Source organism: Gadus morhua, chromosome 6 (genome assembly GCF_902167405.1).
Source record: "Gadus morhua chromosome 6, gadMor3.0, whole genome shotgun sequence".
In the NCBI taxonomy this organism is placed as follows: Eukaryota; Metazoa; Chordata; class Actinopteri; order Gadiformes; family Gadidae; genus Gadus; species Gadus morhua.
This window is the reverse complement of record NC_044053.1, coordinates 26,192,352-26,212,499: the sequence shown is the minus strand read 5'-3', so window position 1 is coordinate 26,212,499 and position 20,148 is coordinate 26,192,352. Positions and strand designations below refer to the sequence as shown.

General features: G+C 40.9%; 1 protein-coding gene across 1 annotated transcript in view; it reads left to right on the top strand.

Moving 5' to 3' along the window:
- The first annotated feature begins 1,174 nt into the window (after positions 1-1,174).
- The window catches only part of LOC115545626 (uncharacterized), a 28,270-nt gene continuing 9,296 nt past the window's right edge, over positions 1,175-20,148 (top strand). Inside the window, exons 1-5 of the mRNA XM_030358962.1 lie at positions 1,175-1,387; positions 1,644-1,733; positions 18,380-19,309; positions 19,399-19,536; positions 19,625-19,767. Coding sequence (XP_030214822.1) covers positions 18,391-19,309; positions 19,399-19,536; positions 19,625-19,767 — 1,200 coding nt within the window. The 5' untranslated portion in view covers positions 1,175-1,387; positions 1,644-1,733; positions 18,380-18,390. The remainder of the gene's footprint in view (positions 1,388-1,643; positions 1,734-18,379; positions 19,310-19,398; positions 19,537-19,624; positions 19,768-20,148) is intronic.

Sequence of the window (20,148 nt, the reverse complement as noted above, 5' to 3'; positions counted from 1 at the left end):
CAGCCTGAACTCCGCCCACAAAATATTTGGTCTGGGAGATTCAGTCTGGAATTGAGCTCGTTGGGAGGTATTAGGTCAGATCAAAAAGTGATCTGACCAATCAAATTGTAAGGGCGGGCTTTATACGTTGATGGACAGATGATACACATTAACGTAATCAACCACGTCACCAAAGAGCGCTCAGCGCTTTTACTTTTTTTTCCCAAAAATGCTGACCGTGTTGCCAATTTGTCCGTGTATCCTTAAATTATTTTTACAAAACAGGCATAAATCGTTTATGTCCATCTTCTTTTTCTACTTCTTCGAACGTGCGCTCAGTTGAGTTAGTTTGAGAATAGCTGTGCTTCGCACAACATACGTCACATACTACGTTGCTCTGATTGGTTTTAGGTCTATCCAATTGAGCGAAGAGGCATTTTCCTTCCTGGTTCCGCCCTATAATCACAGCCCAATGGTTCGGTCTCAGACTCATATTCTGACTAGAATTATGAGTATGACATCGCCAGGCTAACCTAGTGGTCCTGCGTATGCCGACAATATTGATCCTTGGAGAAGTAGCGGTGTAAAATACACATTCCTCCAGTAGGGCCGAGCTCTCTGTGGCCAACGACGTGCGTCGCGACGTAAGTCGCATTGGTCGCGTCGTAGGTCGCATTGGTCGCTGTGTTGGTCGCTCGTCTGGCTGATTTCAGTCGCTGTGGTTGCTGCTAGCTGGCTTGGTCGCCCAAAGTCTATGGGCGGTCGTTAATCAGTTGATTTGCATGTTATTAGGTATTGTTCTGTTCTGCCAATGTTTATGCTCCTTTGTCAGAGTCTATCGACTGCTACTGTGGTGGACTATGCATAATTCACCATATTGTGTTCTTTACATGATTCTTCATTATTTTTATAGAATTTCCACACTACCCTCTCAAGAAATGCAACGTTATGTGTTTGGTAGCGTATTTGATCTCTAAACCAATTGCCTCTATCAAAGGATTCTACCATTGCAGAATCACTATTTTAAACCACTACTCACTATGAGTAGCCACCACTATTTACACTGTAAGAATATGGGGAGCATATTTTGATATTGTATAACAACGTCTTTATTGGATATTTCAGGGGTGTATTTCACACTACGGAGCAATATTCTGCGCATGTAGTTCTGCGCATGCACGCGCATGCGCATAACTAATAGGTAGCACGATTTTATAGCCGGCCCGGCCTTGACGGCAGAACGTTTTTTATGCATTTACAAAAGCATTTCTTGCCAGACTTTATTTTCTAAATGAAAATCTTATCCGAATTAATTTAATTTAATAATGTTTTCTTATTGTGTCATGTGTTCTTATACCACAAAATGGCAGCAAAGGACTACAGCATAAGCTAGCAAGCAGCCACTCTTGTACGGTTTGTTTGTATATTGCTCCTTTCACTATCTATCTACTATAACGTTATGTATGGTAATAAATAAATAATGGCAAGATGTTAAGACATTAAGTAAGCTAGCTCTGTTGAATATGAAAAACTCACTAACTTCATCAAAAAAAGTGGTCATTGTTTGCTGCGGTAACACGGTGTCTGACTGAGCTACCTCGAAACTATTTATTTCTACAATTTACTTATTGGTTATTCTAATTCATTGTCTATTTTTGCTCCAGCTCTGAAGGCTATCTTCCCTTTCAAGTCTTTCTGACGTCTACTTTGAAGAACTCAAACAGAGACATCAAGCAGAAAAGGATTCTCTGAAGGTTGGTTTTGTTACCTGTTTGTAGCCATTCAATGTCCAATCCAATACACACTTGCACACATACTTCAAACTTAATCTTTAATCACAGCCCAGCATTTAAATTAACTGTGGATAATTTAAATGTTGAACAAAGAAATCAAAATTGTTGATGTATAAACAATTCAAAGATTTGTTTTTAATAATGGTAGTGTTAAAAGTTTGCCAATACATAACATGTGTTTTATGAATTCCACAACAGCTCACTTGCATTTTAAACATAAGTGCACAAGTCTGCTTGTGAAATGAAAAGAGGCAATGCCAAGCGCTGCTCATTGGTTGGACAGCAATTACACGGCAGTGTTGCTGATCTTATCCTCATAATGAGAGGTCCTATCAGTGGGGAGAGACAGAGAGAAGTTATTGATACATAGCCAGGTCAGCAGTGGCCCTGGACTTTCACCACTTCCTCTCAGTCGCCCTCAGGGTTGTCTCATGTTCCCAGAGGGCTCCGTAAGCCAAGGCGTGGAGGGTGCTTGTTGGGAAGTGAGAGGACAGAGGGTGTCAATGTCTGAGGTCACGGGCAGAACAGACTAGTGTGTGAGTGGCAGTGTTAACATCAAGTGTGAGCGCAAGCTGGGGATAGGGTAGGGTATAGAAGCAAGCAAGAGGAGAAATGTGTGTCAAGAAACACTTAAGGTTGCAGCAAATGTAAACAGGGTGGAGAAGCCATCAGGGGCCTGTACTACGATCCTCGATTAGAGGGTTAGCGAGGTATGTTGAGCTCAAAGCCTGGGTTAGCTGGACCACGAAAGTCGATCTCTTTAAGCGTTGCTGTGTCACCATGGTGACCTATGCTCGCAACCAAACCTGGTCGGGAGCAGGTTTTCAGCTTAGTCTACCCGGAGATCGGCTGCTTAAATCGGCGTGCGCAGCTTCCTAGCCCCTCCTCTGACAATGGCGTCGCCATTTGTGGGTGTTCCCTCGGCGCACCTATCGTACACGCGTCTCTCCGGAGACAGAGGGTTTTTCGGGACAGAACCGATCCCGCCTTGGCATTGTCTGACGATATTCTTTATGAGAGATACAGATTCTCATCAGAGGGTATTCGTTTTTTGATAGTCCTTGATGGACCGTATGTAGGCAATGCAATGCTACACAAAGAAGCCGTGCACTTACTGTTGCGCAGTGTGTCTGTTTGAAGTTCAAATGTGGCCCCACGTTCAACGTAGGTTACATTAACCTTGGATAGTCAAGTGCAGTGTTGTCCATTATCCCTTACATAACCGCTATGTCAGTGAAACAATAATGCCTAGGTACTTTTATTCTACAAATTCATATTATAGCTGTGAGAATTGTTAAGAAAAATCACCTCCATAGTCGCCCTGGAGTCCCAGGGCGACAGTCTCCTGCAAGAATCAGGGAAACCTAGACATTCTTTCCAAAAAGTAAACATTTAGAAGAATACGTGATACTTTGCTTTGATAGTTATATACCTCTGATTGGAGATTGATTGTTGGCGGCTCCTCCTGAATAATGTTTGTACCTAAAAATGACACAATTAATTTACATTCAATCATTTCACATTTGATTAGCAAGGCAATTATTTATGTCCATTGCCAATACATGAATACATACTCATTACAAACGCCTTGGATGTTGAGGCAGAGGACATCCCCCCTTCCACCATCATCGGCCGACCTTCGTTATTGGCGAGAGATTTCCTCCGAAGTGGTGAAGGGCGGTGGAGCGGTATTAATTTGGGTTTTCTTTTTATTTGCTACAGGTAATCAACATGAGATTAATGGTTGGAGCCTAGGCCATTGCAAGTCATAGGCTAGATTCACCTGAAATTATTCAAATGGGTGCTTACAATTTACCACATTTAACAATATTTTTATATTTATTTTTGACTTGGCCCCATGTTCGTAGGAGCGTGCTGGCACCACATCTATGGGGGTAAAACGCATGATGAAACATGATATTTTTTAGACAATATGCAGAATCATTTCACTTACGAATTAACACGGTCGGCTATTTTTTGCCAGCATGCCAACCTAGCCATATTATGGGCAACCGTGTTCCCCTTGGCTGTGATTTGAACTTTGAATTCCTCGTAGGAGTTCATAATAATACACTGCTCCCCTTGGGTGAAATACACCGCTCTCGCTCGATTCATTTTGCGTAAGGGTGATACGTCGTGGTACCATTTAACTCTGATTGCGAGTTGCGTCTCTGTCGAGCCAGGTTTTCTCAAGAAAGCCTGGGTATGTTCAGCGAGGTTCGTTGTATACCCCCCTGGCCTTAAGGGAGAGTAAATGACAAACAAAGGAAGACTTGATTAGATGGGTGTGGTTATGAAATGGTGAAGTTTACAGCGATACAATTATGTGTCAGGAATGGTCTAGTTGTTGCTTTGTGAGCTGCTCGGATGTAGGGAAACTTCAAGGCAAGGCAACTTTATTTATATAGCACTTTTCATACACAAGGCAGACTCCAAGTGCTTCACATATAAACATTGTGTCATACAATAAAATAAAACAATAGATAAGTAAAAGAAAACATATGCAAAGAAATGGGTAAAATAGAAAGTTAAAAAGGCATTTTAGTATTAAAATAGAAAATAAAGGCAAAGTTAAAAAAGCTTTTTAGGAAGCGCAATGTATTTAAGATTTAGCAGAAAGCTAAAGCAAACATAAATGTCTTCAGTTTTGTTTTAAAGGTGCTCGGAGTTGGGGCAAGTCTTAAATCCTCTGGGAGTTTATTCCATCTATTTGTTGCATATAACTAAATCCTGCTTTCACATGTTTCGTGTTTACTCTGGGGATAATTAACAGATTGGTCTCAGAGGATCTTAGTGGTCTATAAGGCTTATGTAGTGGAAGCATATCGGTTAATATTTTGGGCCTAAACCATGTAGGGATTTATAGGTTAGCAACATGATTTTAAATCAATTCTCTGACTTACAGGAAGCCAATGTAACGATTTCAGAATTGGTGTAATATGTTCAAATTTTTTGGTCTTTTTTAGAACTCTAGCAGCAGCATTCTGAACAAGCTGAAGCTTCCTCAGAGTTTGCTTTGGGAGACCTCTAAGGAGACCATTGCAGTAATTAAGCTTATTAGTGATAAAGGCATGTACAAGTTTTTGTAAATCTTCGGTGGACATGAGCCCTCCAAGTCTTGCTACATTTTTAAGGTGATAATATGCCAATTTTGTAACTGATTTGATGTGACTGTCGAAATGTAAATCTAAATCCATGATAACCCCTAGATTTCTGGCTTTGATTGAGGTTTTCAGGGACAGAGAGTGAAGGTGTTGGGTTACTTTAAGCTTTTCCGTTTTAGAACCAAATACAATTATCTCTGTTTTGTCCTCATTTAGTTGAAGGAAATTTCGGCACATCCATCCTTTCACTTGCTCAATGCACTGGCACAGCAGATCTATGGGCCGATAGTCATTTGGAGATAGCGATACATAGATTTGCGTGTCATCAGCATAGCAATGATGGTCAATATTGTTATTTTGCATGATTTGCCCTAGTGGGAGCATGTAAATGTTGAATAAAGAGGGTCCTAAGATCGAACCTTGTGGGACTCCACAGGTCACGTTGGTTGATTCTGATACAAAGTCGCCAATGGAAACAAAGTAGTTCCTATTTTGTAGGTAGGACCTGAACCAATTTAGCCAGTTTTCTAACCTGTCCAGAAGTAATGTATGGTCTACAGTGTCGAATGCAGCACTGAGGTCAAGTAGCATTAGTATTGAGGTTTTGCCAGAGTCTGTGTTAAGACAGATGTCGTTTACAACTTTAATAAGGGCGGTCTCAGGGTGCACTCACACTAGGCCATCTGGCCGTGGCCGTTTTCACACCTAACCGTGCTCAAATCTGCCAGTGTGAGTGTGGCCAGTCTGGCCAGGCCAGGCCAATTTGGCCACTTGGGAGAGGTGTGCTGCTACGGTATGGGCCGCTACGGTACAGATGCTAATGAGCCGGCACGCGCACACGCACGGCTACGCAACCTGAGCTGGATGACGTATAGTCCATGCGACGACCACGGACATAATAAAGGCGACGAGCCTTCTTTCCCATTAAACAGTAAACATATATCCAAATAAGCAACAGACTCAGCAAAGTGCGAACTGTGTTCTCTGTGTTGTTGTCCATTGTTGTTAGAACTCTGACTGGCGACAGACGTTATTATGGTCCATGCAGCGGACGCTGGGTGATGACGTGTTACTTACGACGTGGTGACGTATGTACAAGAGCCTACCGTGGCCAGGCCACAGTTGCGACGGCCAACGGCCACGGCCAGATGGCCTAGTGTGAGTGCAGGCCAGAGAACAATGGGGCCATTTAAACACGGTTAGGTTTGAAAACGGCCACGGCCAGATGGCCTAGTGTGAGTGCACCCTCAGTGCTGTGCAGGGGTCGAAATCCTGATTGGAAGGTTTCATAGCAACCAGTTGATGCCAGGAAGGGATTAAGTTGCAGGAGGACAACTTTCTCAATGATTTTACTTGAATGAAGGGTAGATTTGATATTGGTCTGTAATTGTTAATAATAGAGGCATCTAGGCTCCGCTTTTTTAAAAGGGGTTTAATAACTTCATTTTTCAAAGCTTTTGGGAAATTGCCTGACTGGTGAGAGTTGTTAAAAATCTGCAATATGTCTACTGCTAGGCAGTCGAAAACATTCTTAAAGAGGTTGGTAGGTAAAGTATCAAGACAACAGGTGGATGGCTTTAGTTGTGTCACAGTTTCCACAAGATTTGTAGAGTCTATAACATTAAAGCATGCCATCCTTGCCACGTTACTTTTGCCTGAACAGGGTGGTAGTCCAACATTTTTGTTTGAAGTGGAGATATTGATTGCTTGTCTGATGCCTTCAATTTTATCAGTATAAAAAGCGGCAAATTCATTGCATTTCTGCGTGGAATGGAGATCAGGTGGAATTTGTGTTGGGGGGGGTTGGTCAGTCTGTCAACAGTTGCAAATAGGGTTTTTGCATTATTAGTGATGGTTTTAATGATATTGGAGAAAAAAGTTTCTCTAGCATTTTTTAAGTCTAAATTGTAGGCACAGAGGCACTCTTTATAGACATCATGGTGAACATGAAGTTTTGTTTTACGCCAGATGTGTTCAACCTTCCTGCATTCTTTTTTCTGTGCTGTTACAGAAGCAGCTTTTCTCCAGGGTGCCTTTTGGCTTTCCAGAAATCGTTTTAACCTTATAATAATAATAATAATAATAATACATTTAATTTAGAGGCGCCTTTCAAGACACCCAAGGTCACCTGGTGACCCGGTGTCATTGCACCATTATAAGGTGCAATGACATCTATGACTTTCAACTTCAGGCCAAACCTAGACTGGAGCAGTGTGAGGAAATCCCACCTCCTAACCCAGCTAAGGAGTGTGGCTGAAGTTGGCAGAGCGGGAGTTGCGGCAGTCTCTAAGTGACTCCAACTCCTGTCAGTGCGTTTTAGGGCCCGACCGATATTGATTTTTGAGTGCCGATGCCGATTATTTTCAGAGAAAAATTACGATTACGATTTCATCGGCCGATTTATAAAAAAAAAGAAAAAAAAAAAAAAAAGCATATAAAACTTAGTTTTTGATAGCTTAAATATACTTTAAACACTTTTGACGAATATGTGAATTGAATGCAGAACCTTTGAGTGTTTTAGAATACATTTACAGTCAAAAATGAGTGTAATGTAAAATGTAAAATAAATAACTAACTCCCAATGTGCTGCGCTCGTGAGCAGTGACTAACACGTGCGTGCTGAGCAGTATGGTCTCACCGTTAGAGTCTACAGTATAACAAATTAAAATGGCCTGGGACCTAAAGAAAAACAGGCACAACATGCTCAAACAACGCGTCTTGTGTACATTGGTGAGGTGAGCGCGCAGCTGCCTGAGCGAGCGTGCTTTCAGGGTGTACGGTAAAATTCAATCTCCTCTTTTTTACTCCAGCTAAAGTTGTTAGTTAGCAAGGCGAGTAGGAGCGCAATTTGCAGGATACTAAGCGCAATAACATTAAAAAAAAAAATAAAAAAAAAAAATAAAAAAAGGAAATCGGTTGTAATCTGCGTCTTTTTGGCCGATGCCGATTATTTTCAAAAAGGCTATAATCGGCCGATTAAATCGGCAGGCCGATAAATCGGTCGGGCCCTAGTGCGTTTACATGCAGTCATAAACTAATAAGACCTCAACCGGACTTTTGAAATGCATGTAAACACCTTTACCCGATCTACTTCAGACCGCAATCGGTACATGAACGGAGAAGTGAGATCGGATAAGAACACCTAGGTAACTCAATCATAGTCCGGTTTCTACCTGTATGTAAACCTGCGTCGGATTTCGCGTTCTGCGAGTGCTCGAGATCTTGCGGCCGGGAGACTTGAGCCGGAATTAGAAGGAGACGGTAGTCGTGTTGTTGTCGCCAATGACGTATTAACAATTCAGATTTCTTTATAAATATAAATATTAAATTATTTCTTTATGTTTATGGTTGTCGCCGTCGGAAAAAAACGAGAAACAGCGATTTATTTAAAAATGGAGGATATTTATTTAATGGAAGATGGAGGAAGCCGGTGTCATGCCATTACCCCCTATAAGAAGTGTATCATCAACATGCATTCAGTACACACTACTCTTCGATTTCACCCAAGGCTGAATTAAAAGTACATGTTTTCCTAAACGTTGGTCATCAACGAGGTTGTAATTAGTAACTTCAGGCACTGAAGTGTCTAAATAAACGTTTTTTTCTTCTGACGTGTATATGATCTTTATTCATTCATTCTGCCACGACCGAACTGCCGGGGATATTTTCTGATATTATGAATCTTAAAGGAGACATATACCACCAGGTGTGAGTGTGATTAGCCTTACAAGCCGTTTCGAAAATCGGCCCCATATAACATCACTAGTGGGCGTGCCTGTCCACCTAGATCTGTGCTGGATAGATGAGCAATGTTCACTTCAGTCCCCTGGGTAGGCTGGTAGACTAATCAATCCAGCATAGACACGCCCACTAGTGATGTCGTATGGGGTAGATTTTCAAAACGGCTTGTAAGGTAGTCACATTCACACCTGGGGCCCTGTTACGTCCCCCGCTAGGGGAAGGGGTGGCAACATAAAACCAGATGTTGTTGGTTTAACTGAAAGCGTTTATTTAGCCCAGAGCCAGTGATAATCAATTTAACAAACATAGGAGGCAAAACTACAAAAGGGAAAGGACCATTGGGTGCTGTCCAAATCAAAGAAACAAATACAACCAAGAAGAAGCTCACAAAATACAAGGGTGGAACAGCACCCCTACGTCTAGTGTGTATAACAATGTATAGCTGCAAGTCAGTGTACGATATCCCCTAAACAAACTCTGGCCCAGTTCCCGTGCAGCAAACTAGAGCCTCAATCAAACAACGCTCGTTCCAAGACCCAACGTGGCAAGCTGCATCTCCGAGGCCAGCCGCCTTGAGTGTTGAGCTCGGCTGTTCTTTATCCTCCCGGATCCTCGGCCCTCCGGTGCGGCAGCCAATCACGTCCGGGGAAAGGCACATTCAAATTAACATAATTGACAGCCAATCACACGCGGGGCAAACACGTGATCATTAGCATAACTGAGGATCTTACCCCTGAGTGCGGGGCGTCAATCCGCAGCCGTAACAGGCCCTATCTTGCATCCGGCGCAATTTACTTTCTACACTGGCGCATGTGTCGTTGCTAGTTTGCAAATGGCGCAGAGCGTTCTTTTCCCTCCACCGCCACCCGTCGTAAATTAGGGAATGATCTTGCGCCCCAATGGGCGGTTCGGCGAAAGGAGGAGGCGTGTTCTGGCGCAAACTTTCCCTGGTGCTATTTTGCAGTTTCAGAAAACAATTGCGCCACAAACCAGGAAATACCTGGTTTAAAGTCAGTGGTGCGTTGTTCAGATGCTATTTTAAGGGCGCATGCATAATGTTGCTTGTGCACCTCGCACATACACTTTGCTTCTCTCATCTACCTAGCCACACATTGGTAAATTGTTCGGGAAAGAACAGCTGATACAGCGGTAATAAGTTTATTTTAAATCAATGCATCTTCAAACACCGTATTTTCTTGACAAGCCCATAACTTTTAGGATTGAGGAGTATTTGATTGTGAGAAAACGTTGTTTTACCACGAGTTGGTGTAAAAAAGAATGAATCAATGCGGGCGCGCGTGTGTGCAAGTGTAAAATAATTAATAAATGCGGGCGCGCATGTGTGCGTCTGTCCATCTGTTTAAACACACGCAAACTAAACATGTAATACATAATACAGTCAATGTATATTAACAGGGGGACACATGCATATTAGGAACACAAGTCGCAAAAACGATAATGCATACAATACTGGTAAGAAACAATGTTTGTTAATGTATTGCGTATATCATTAAATAGAACCACAGTTACCGCATATCATGTGTGTTAAGTTTTCTTTGCCGAAAATTTTTTGAGGACTATTTCTGAAATTGTGGTAGAAAACGCTATTCCATATGTGAATTAGGCCATATTATTTGGCCATAAACTGAGCCATTTGAAGTTTGAAATTAATGTGGTCATGCATCTTTCTCATCGGAGACTACAAACGCACTGTCAAAATATCAACTTTTCAGATTAAAATGCGCTCATGGCTCTTAAAGGGGATGGGAGATGGCACTCTCATTGGTTTATTGCACGTTACGCCCAAACCACGCCTACGGGTAATTATGTTATTTAGACCAACCCTTTTTAGGTTTACACCGGGCGCAAGAGTCATTTATGCGCTGGTAAAATAGCAACATCGCCATTGAACCGCCCACAAAGCTACTTGCGCTCGGCGCTTCTCACTTGCGTTTCAGACCGTTAAAATAGGGCCCCTGGTGGTATAATATGTCTCCTTTAAGATTGGGTTGGGTTCTCCGACTCTCTGGTACTCCCACAACAAAGACTAGTAGTGGGGGTTATCTCGGCCATGGTGGAGACGGGGGAAAGGAATTTTGGCTTTGACTCTCTGTCAAGATTGAAACGCTGCATGGAGGAGAAAGGGATTGTTGCCGTATGCGGGACAGCTGTCAGTTCACTTCGGGTCTGTCATTTCTCCGACGCTCCATTGTTCCAACCTCGGTCGTATGCGGACTTCTCCGGCTGGACTCCTCCCGCTGCTCCGCCGCCAGAGGAATAGTCCACATACTCCTGAGAGGTAGGAACAATGTAGCGTCGGAGAAATGACATGGACCCGAAGTGAACTGACAGCTATCTACGGAAAACGTCTTTCTCGAATGCCACTTGTGTTTGTTGTTGCTGCGACGTAGAGGTTAACTGGAAGTGGCTCTATTCCCGTGGAGAAAGAGAAGGTAACTGCAGCAGTCTCCTGAAGTGGTCCAAGTTGTTGGATTGCCTCCCTTGCAGTATAACACAAATAAAAAATTAAATCTCCATTGACATGCAAAGCAGATGCATTAGTTAGTATCTGGCCCATGCCATGTTGTCGGTAGGGCTGGTTAGTGTAACCGCTAATTGTTATTAACAAGGTAAAACAAGTCTGTGTTCTTCTTTATAAACTTAGCTCAGTATGGATATCAGACGTATGAATTATTTAATTGACGTCACTTGTTATTGTATGCCACTTATTTTTGATTTATTGATCATTGCACGTAAAATATTCTCATGGATGCAACTGAGTATTTCTTATTCTTAGCAATGCTTCTACAGTAGGTCTGAACATCCCTTACAGACTATAATGTTTCACTTAAACAGAGTTTAACAAAAATGTAGCATTATTCATAGGAAGGACCTTAGGCGTCGTGCATTGATCATTTTCTTTCTTGATCATTCACCTTTTTAGGCCATCACCAGTTTGCACCCCTGACTGTTCACAAGCACACAAAAGCCGTCACACCAACTCTAACAAAACATCACAATATAAGTGGCTATTTTATATTGTACTATTAAATACTATATTTGGTTTCATCAAAAATTAAGGTATATATATATACTATTATACAACGGGTGGCTTAAATCCAGCGATCTGATTGGTTCCTAACTGTTGTATAAGCGTATACATAACTGAGGGAATACATAACTGAGGGAATACATAACTGCTATGACGCCCAATCATTTTGTGAAAGTTTCCGTATCACTCCGCGCCTGGAAGTAGAAACTGTTACAAAGTAGCAGTTGTTGGTAGTAGCCTAGGAAACGGAACTTAGTAGAAACGGTAACTTACAAAGTAGCAGTTGTTGGGAGTGGCCTAGGAAACTTTATCACACGGAAATTTACACGCGGTGAGTGAACTGCTCCTTAGGATAAATTGCCAGCGAACCGCTCTAGCCGAGCCTTCTCTCAAAGGGACGCTAAAGTGTGTTGCATAGCGACCGTCGTGCATTTGGAAGGCAGCCAGGAGGGACTACTTTTTTGTATTCTTCAAAAAAACAGCTATTTTGACTTTCTTTTTTTTTTAATGTAGTGTCTGACTTTCGTTTTGCCATAATAGTAACCGTTGTATAAAAGCAAAAGATCACTTCAGTCAGTGGTATGTGCTCATTATACCACTGTGAAGGGGGTCGCCGGCCCTTAACAGTGGTATAATGAGCACATACCACAGCGATCTATTGCTTAATTATAATACCCTTTATTTTAAATGCACGTTATAACCAATAACACAAAAATGGTTTCACCTAGTCTCGCAGAGCCAGCCTTACTATGGTCCATTATCGTGCAATTGCACCAACTAGGCTTCAACCAATAAAAGCACTGAAATAGATGACTGCTTGGGAATACCCCATAGATGACTTTTGAAGCCTCTCATGAACACAGTTTTGTTCAGGCTCATCCTATGCGCGATTGAATTTATTCCTCGAGATTGAAATAAGCAGTTGTGAAACGGAAAATCTTTGCTCATTTTAAATTAGAGCATACTAGTTGTTGTTGATGGTATAAATGGCAAATTAAGCCAATTTAAATTGGATTACTGGCTAAAAAATATACCCGAGTAAAGAGAAGTACAGTTTTAAATATTAAAATGAAAGGGCTACATGTGTTAACTCATGTGCGTTACATTAAGGCGTTACAACTGAATATTCTTCAACATCCTCGGTGAGGAGGTCAAACACCCTCCTAGTCAGTTGGCCCATTCAGTCAACTCAAACTTTTTCCATAGAGTTTTTACTTTCTAAAAGGGACTATATGCATTAAATTAAAGGGAAATAAAAAAATGGGTCAAGTGGGTAGTTTCTTTTTCTTTATTCTCAATAAACTGGTGAAATTTACAGGAATTTTAATTAACAAACACTGGTGGCAATCAATCAATTTAAGCCATTTTATGGAGACCATAAAAAAGAGAGACCATAAAAAAGTAAAAATCATTAAGGATGTCACTGTGATAATCATTGTGTGGGCTTTGTGTAATGAGTTTGTTTCTTGCACAAACTGCCTGCTTTTTTTTTATTAAGAATGAGATTCTCATTATGGCATACTTCCCATTTGTAACTAGATATTGATAGTATGATGGTGCACTTCTTGACTGCCAGCATTGAGTCAGTCCTCACATGCTCCGTACGCCACTGCCAGATAATAGGGTTGAGTGCAGCACAGAAAAACTGATCGGCAGCAGTCTACTATCCCAGCATTGATCTAGACCAGAGGTCACTAAATGGCGGACTCCGGTCCGGATCCGGACCGAGTGACGGTTCTTTCTGGACCTCAACGCATTTTTTTAAAAATGAATGAGAAATTAAAAATATTGACAGAGCGTTTTTTTCAACCGGCGCGGCTTTGTCCAGCTGAGCTTACGTATGTACGTCATTAGGTCATAGCGCTTCACGCTACTCAGCCAATCAAAGCGATTGTTTGGAAAGAGAGGCGGGTAATTGTGGAAAGGGCTCGCTAGAGAATATCTTTAATAGGTGCATGGAGAGAAAGAGAAAGGATCGAAAGCAAGAGCTAGCAAGAAGAGAGATAACAGCATGTCGTGCTCAAAGATAAGAAAAGTAGACAGCAATATGTCTTCATTCTTCCCGCTGCGAGTAGTAAACCAGTCTGTCTCGTATGTTCCGAGACCGTGGCGATCATAAAAAGTGGCAATGTGAAGCGCCACCACGAAACCAATCACAAGTATTTTGAGCAAACATACCCACTGAAGTCAGAGGTGAGGGCACGGAAAATAAACAAACTCAGATCCCAGTATGATCGGTCCACCAGAATACTCTCACATTCATTAACGGCCCAGCATCGTGCAAACGAATGTTCACTAAAAGTAACATGGATATTGGGTCAACATAAAAAGCCATTTACTAACGGGGTCGTTGTTAAGGAGTGCATGAATGCTGTCGCTGAAACATTACTTGAGGGTAAACAAAAAGATGAGTTGTGTGAAAAAATCAAGCAAGTCCCAATGTCTGCTCAAACAACATCAAAAAAGACTGAAATAGACTGGAGGATGTATTGGCGCAGCTTGATGCAGCTATTCAGAGTGCACCATGCATATCCTTAGCTGTTGATGAATCTACAGATATCACAGATAAAGCCCAGCTTCTGGTGTATGTTCGATTTTTCCACAAAGAGAAGAAAGAATTCCTCTTGGGTGTAACATCACTTGAGACACATACAAGAGGAGAGGACATTTACAAGGCCATAAAGGAGATGCTGAGAAAGAGGGGGATAGATTTCAAACAAGTGGTCTCAATCACCACAGATGGAGCACGTGCCATGGTAGGAAGAGAGAGGAGCTGTGGCACAGATGAAAGAGGACAACCCTGATCTCATAGCTTACCACTGCATCATTCATCAATCTGTTCTGTGCACTCATCTGTCAGAAGAGTATGCTGAAGTGATGAATACAATGATGAAACTCATCAACTTCCTCAGAGCATCATCATCCCATCAACATCGCCTGCTGAGAGAATTCCTGAAAGAAGTTGATGCAAATGCTGACGACTTACTACTGCACAACAACGCAAGATGGCTCAGCAAAGGCAGGGTGTTGGAACGCTTTTGGTCCATTCATAAAGAAATAGCCGCTTTTCTAGTGCAGCTCGAGACAGAAGGCAACAGTTTTTACTTTTTTTGCAAGATGAGGGCAAAATGGATATTGTTACTTTTTTGGTAGACATCACATCACACCTTTAATATCACAAATTTAAAGCTACAGGGCAAGAAGAACTCTGTTTGTGATTTGATGACAGCTGTCCGCTCCTTCCAGAGGAAACTGGAAGTGTTCAAGGAAGATCTTCAAGGAAACTGTGAACACTTCCCAAACGTCCAGGAACAGATTCAGGGAGAGAGAGATTTTTCTCCCCATGTTGACTTCATGGACAGGCTGATTGGAAACGTCAAAAGACGCTTTGACAGCTTCAGCCTGGGACAGCAGCTCCTGCTCATTCAGAATCCATTCCTCATCACAGATGTCAGAGGATTTTCAAAGGAGGTGACACAGACCTTCACTTGGGCACATGCTGGATCTCTCCAGATGGAACTGATCGATCTGCAAGCAAATGTTGCACGAAGAGAGCATTTTGGAGTAACTGACCATGCCACGTTCTGGCTACAGACAGTGCCTGAGACTGTTTTCCCTGGTCTAACGAAAGTAGCACTGTACACCTTGACCTTGTTTGGCTCCACGTATAGCTGTGAGACAGCTTTCTCCACTATGAACAAAATAAAAAATAAGTACCGTTCTAGACTCACCAATGAGCACCTACAAATGTGCATGAGAATGGCACTGACTCCATTCCAGCCAAGGTTCAAGTTACTGGCAGGGCAAGCAAAAGCCCATTTCTCTCACTACAAATATGTGAGATGGAGAAGTGGGAGTGGGAAAGATGGTCATTAAACCTGTGTTATAATGTTCATATTTGTTCAAAAATCAAAGCACTTTGTTTAAAAAACAGACACTTTTAAGTTATTTTTTTAACAAAATTTGTGATACAGGCCCATGTTATTCATGATTATGCAGCTTATTTATTTTTGTTCATGGTTAATGTGTCTGTATTGAAAATGTGCAATGAATATTGTTTACATTTTATTGTTGTTCATAGTGTATAATGTAACTTATGTTCATATTTGTTCAAAAATCTAAGCACTTTGTTTAAAAAACAGACACTTAAGTTATTTTTTGAACACAATTTGTGATACAGGCCTACTGTTATTCATGATTAGGCAGCTTATTTATTTTTGTTCATGGTTAGTATTGAAAATGTGCAATAAATATTGTTGACATTTTATTGAAATGTACTATTTTGATTATTACATACAATAACTACATATACCCCTGAATCATAGCGCAAGTTAGACATTTTAATGGTTCGGACCTTTGCTGGGCGGAAATTTGAGTCACTGGACCTCTTTGAATTCTAATTGGGTACCCCTGATCTAGACTCTCAAGACTGTACAACAAGTGTGGTCTGTCTTAGGATCATAATAATAATAATAATAATAATGCATTTAATTTAGAGGCGCCTTTCAAGACACCCAAGGTCACCTTACAGAGCATATAGTCATCATTCAAAACTATGTAAAACAGACTAGGAATAAAAGGAAAACAGAGGTTAAACATGAAGAATAATAATAATTAATAACACTCAAAGACGCCTAAAGTGAAGGGGGACCTCACTAACCACCACCAATATGACACTGTTGGAGGCGGCATTGTTATTTTTCGGTGCATCTTCCCAGGCATAAGGTCGAACCTTCTTTCAACAAATAAACACATACCAACCAAGAACCTTAACACTTGTTTCAAAAAGCACCACAGAAGTATAAAACAACAATACAATCTGAGCCTTCTTCAATTTATGTCAGAACTAGTTTCATAACGTACCCCAACAGTTTTGTAGCAATCATTGTGTTTTTCCTGCTTTTCATTTTATTGGGACAACTCCTATTGGACCATCTTGTCTTAGTGTATCAAATAAAAAAATATATATATTTAAGTTTTCTAGATGTCAAATAGATTATTTTTCTCTCTACTGTAATTTCAAAACCAGTGAAGATATCCCTTCAGAATAATTTTCTCAATGACAGTTCCTTGCTGCTAAGGAAAAGGTTCAGGTCCAGAAACATTGACAAAACTGCCCAGTAAGATCCAGACTATAAAGGAATTCAATCCCAATGAAGTGCAGAAACAACTTTAAAGATATTATGGCCTACTCATGCAGAGTGATCAATCTGATTTGGAGCTTGCTGATAAAGCACAAGGCCTGCCAACAACAAGCCTTTGGAGTCAGCATTAGAAAGTACATGGAAGGCTTTACAAATTGCAGGTAAGAACACTGAAAGCCAAATTCCTTTCAAGTGTTACACAGTTCGCTTGAAATGTTGCATTACAGAAACCATTGAGTGTAGCGCTCCAAAGAATGCATACGGTTCGTTAATGCATGATCAGACCATGTGCAAAATTCTTGTTTTGGAAACAGATGTACATGCATCAAGTGTGAATAGGCGTATTATATAGTTATTTAAAAATCACTCAGGGGTGGAAAGTTTGGATTGTAGTTTACATTTTGGGCAAAAAAGGTAGGCATAAGTTGTCTTTTTTCATCTTGTCTTCGATGCTTTTTGTTAAACGCACGATAGGCTTTAAGTAGGCACACTTAGCACGCATCGTAGAGTCATTCAATGAGACTAGGATTGGGAGATACTGTAAAATTAAGTTTCAATCCGATGCCAAGTAATACAGTACCAGAATCACCAATATTCATACCGAGACTGTTACTTTATTATTCAAAGCGGCATATGAATTTTCATGTAGGGGAGAGCAGTGTCATGATTTATGAGGTTATTGCATCATCAAAAGCTAAATCTGTAAACATTTTACGATATCTATCTATCTATATAGATTGTGAGATTGTGAGAAAAGATATCAAGAAGATAGAAAAAGAAAAAGATCCCCTAGGCAATACAATTATATCCAACTCATTTAAAGTGAGAGAATCTGATCAAATGAATGAACACAGATGGATTTTATGTGACAAAGGAACATTTTCAGATCTAATAAAGGGGTGCGACAAAATTTGTTAGGGTGCCACCAAATGAAAAGCCATGCATTATATTGCACACAGAACAAACCCCTGATTCAAATCTTCCAACATGTTGTTTTCCTACTACGCTGCCCGGCTCGGTGCTCCGTGGTACGCCGTGTGTGACCGGACTCGGACCACAAGTGAATCTGTAACCCACGACTTCCTCCAAACAGCACCTATGTTATATTTACCACCACTTAGAGTAGAGAGCACTGGAGCCGATTAAGTTGATCTCGAGATGACGTGCAGATGTGTTCTTTATTTTCTCCTATCGATTGGTTGTAGAGTTGGTCGAATTTCAGTTGACCAACATTTTCTTTGGTTGACTACAGCCCTAGAGCAAAGCATATAGATAGATAAATTAAACTATAGAATACCGTAGCTCTATGAATGAGCAGATACCTGGTTGCGTTGATGGAATTAAATATACATTTCATGTGTATATATGAAATGTATATTAGAGAAAATTGGCAATGTGCAAATACAGAGCCATGTGCAGTTTGGTGTACTTTTGTAGTCCAAGTACAGTGTGTGTGTGTGTGATGTGTATCCTGGAGCACTAACATTGTCTTACAGTTTCACTCATTTTCTTCTGTTAATCACAGAAAATAACGCAAAGATCACAACATGTACAATATCGTTGCAGGTGTTAACACAATGCAGAGAGTGGAAGAACCAGCAGGATTATACACAAGTCTTAAAATGTGTAACACAAAAGCACTTTCTCCTCACCCTGGAGATGCTGATTTCCAAGGAACCAATGGAAGAAGCATAATACAAACCAGTAAGCAAGCTCATGCTGAAGAGGAGAAACAATTGAAGGACAATGAAGAGGCATTATCAACCATTACAAATACGTCATGTGTCAAGAATGCACATGGCGACCCCCCTTCGTCTGTTGATAAGAGGGACTCTTATGAAAGTGATATAAATAATTCTGCAACATCACTATTTCCAGACACATGCTTAATGACCCTTGAGAGGCAAAATGACCTCCAGTTAGGACAGAAAGACCTTCCTGAAGATGCATCTGCAGAGAACGATGCATGCCCAACTCATCCTTTGCACGAGGAAGGCCTACTGACAAACCAAGAGTCAGCTCATCCAACTATGTTCCCAAAAGATGACCTTTGTTCACCTTGCACAAGTGACTCAGACTGCACTATGATTTCAGAACAAGATTACATTGACCCATTTGGTAATTTAGGGGCTGAGGTGAATGAAGCATCTTCATACTCAGTCAATGCAATCAAGCAGACCCAACATCAGGATAAAGGCTTGGAGCCATTTGAGAGTTGTAATGAGGGAAATGGCTCATCCTTCAGAGACTGTTCCATCAGCCTGCTGCAGGATTCTGACATTGGCCATGCTAGAATCGATATTGGAACTGAAAACATATCAATACATGATTTTGTTTCACAAGTCAATTTAAAGAAAAGAAAAAAAAAGAGAGATGGAAATCCAACAAGACTTCTCCTACGCAAGAAAAGACCACTGAAACAATCAAACAAATGGATATCCAATGACACAAATTATGTGTCTAAAAAAAGCAAAGCTCATAGTACATCTCGGACAGGTAGACTTATGTTTTTTGGAGGTTTCAAGTGCCATTTAGCCGTGTTTGTTTATTTTATGTTTTATTTGAATGTATTTATATCTCATAAGGTAGAGAGATGAGGCACCTCAACAAAAGAAATGGCCTTGGAGAGACTGGTTTACAGTTGGCATGCAAAAAAGGAGATTTGGCACTTGTCAAAACCCTTATAGAAGCTGGATCAAATGTCAACACGAAAGACAATGCCGGTTAAGTATAAGAATATTTATCAGATTTTTACTTGAAAAATGTTTTAATCTCCATAACTACAATACGAACAAGCTGCAATTTGTTTAGGCTGGACGCCCCTTCACGAGGCCAGTGTTGCTGGCGACGAGGCTGTGACAGAGGAACTATTGCGGGCTGGAGCTGATGTTAATGCTAGGGGGCTTGAGGGATATACACCCTTACATGATGCTGTGTCATCTGGCAGTTATCAGGTACTATTAGTTCTAAGCAAGAATAACATAATATCGTTTGAGTTTTTGAATGTCTTGTATTGAAATTAAGATAGCTCATCTTGATGCCTAGCTTTATGGTCATTAGACATGAATCATCATCATCTCCATTTACTTTAATGTACTGTCCCTCTATACAGACCTTCTAGAATGGTATTTTGAGTTGTAAGCATTCATTATATTGTGTTTGAGTGAATCCTGAGTGAGTACTTTGATAAGCGTAACACATGCTCTCTCTGATATGCCTTTGTATGTTTTGATTGTTGTTAGCGTCACCTGTACATTTCTTTACATAAAAGTGTCTGATGAATGACTAAATATAGTGCTTTTAGTTAAGTATGTTTTATTTTTTCGGAAGCTCAA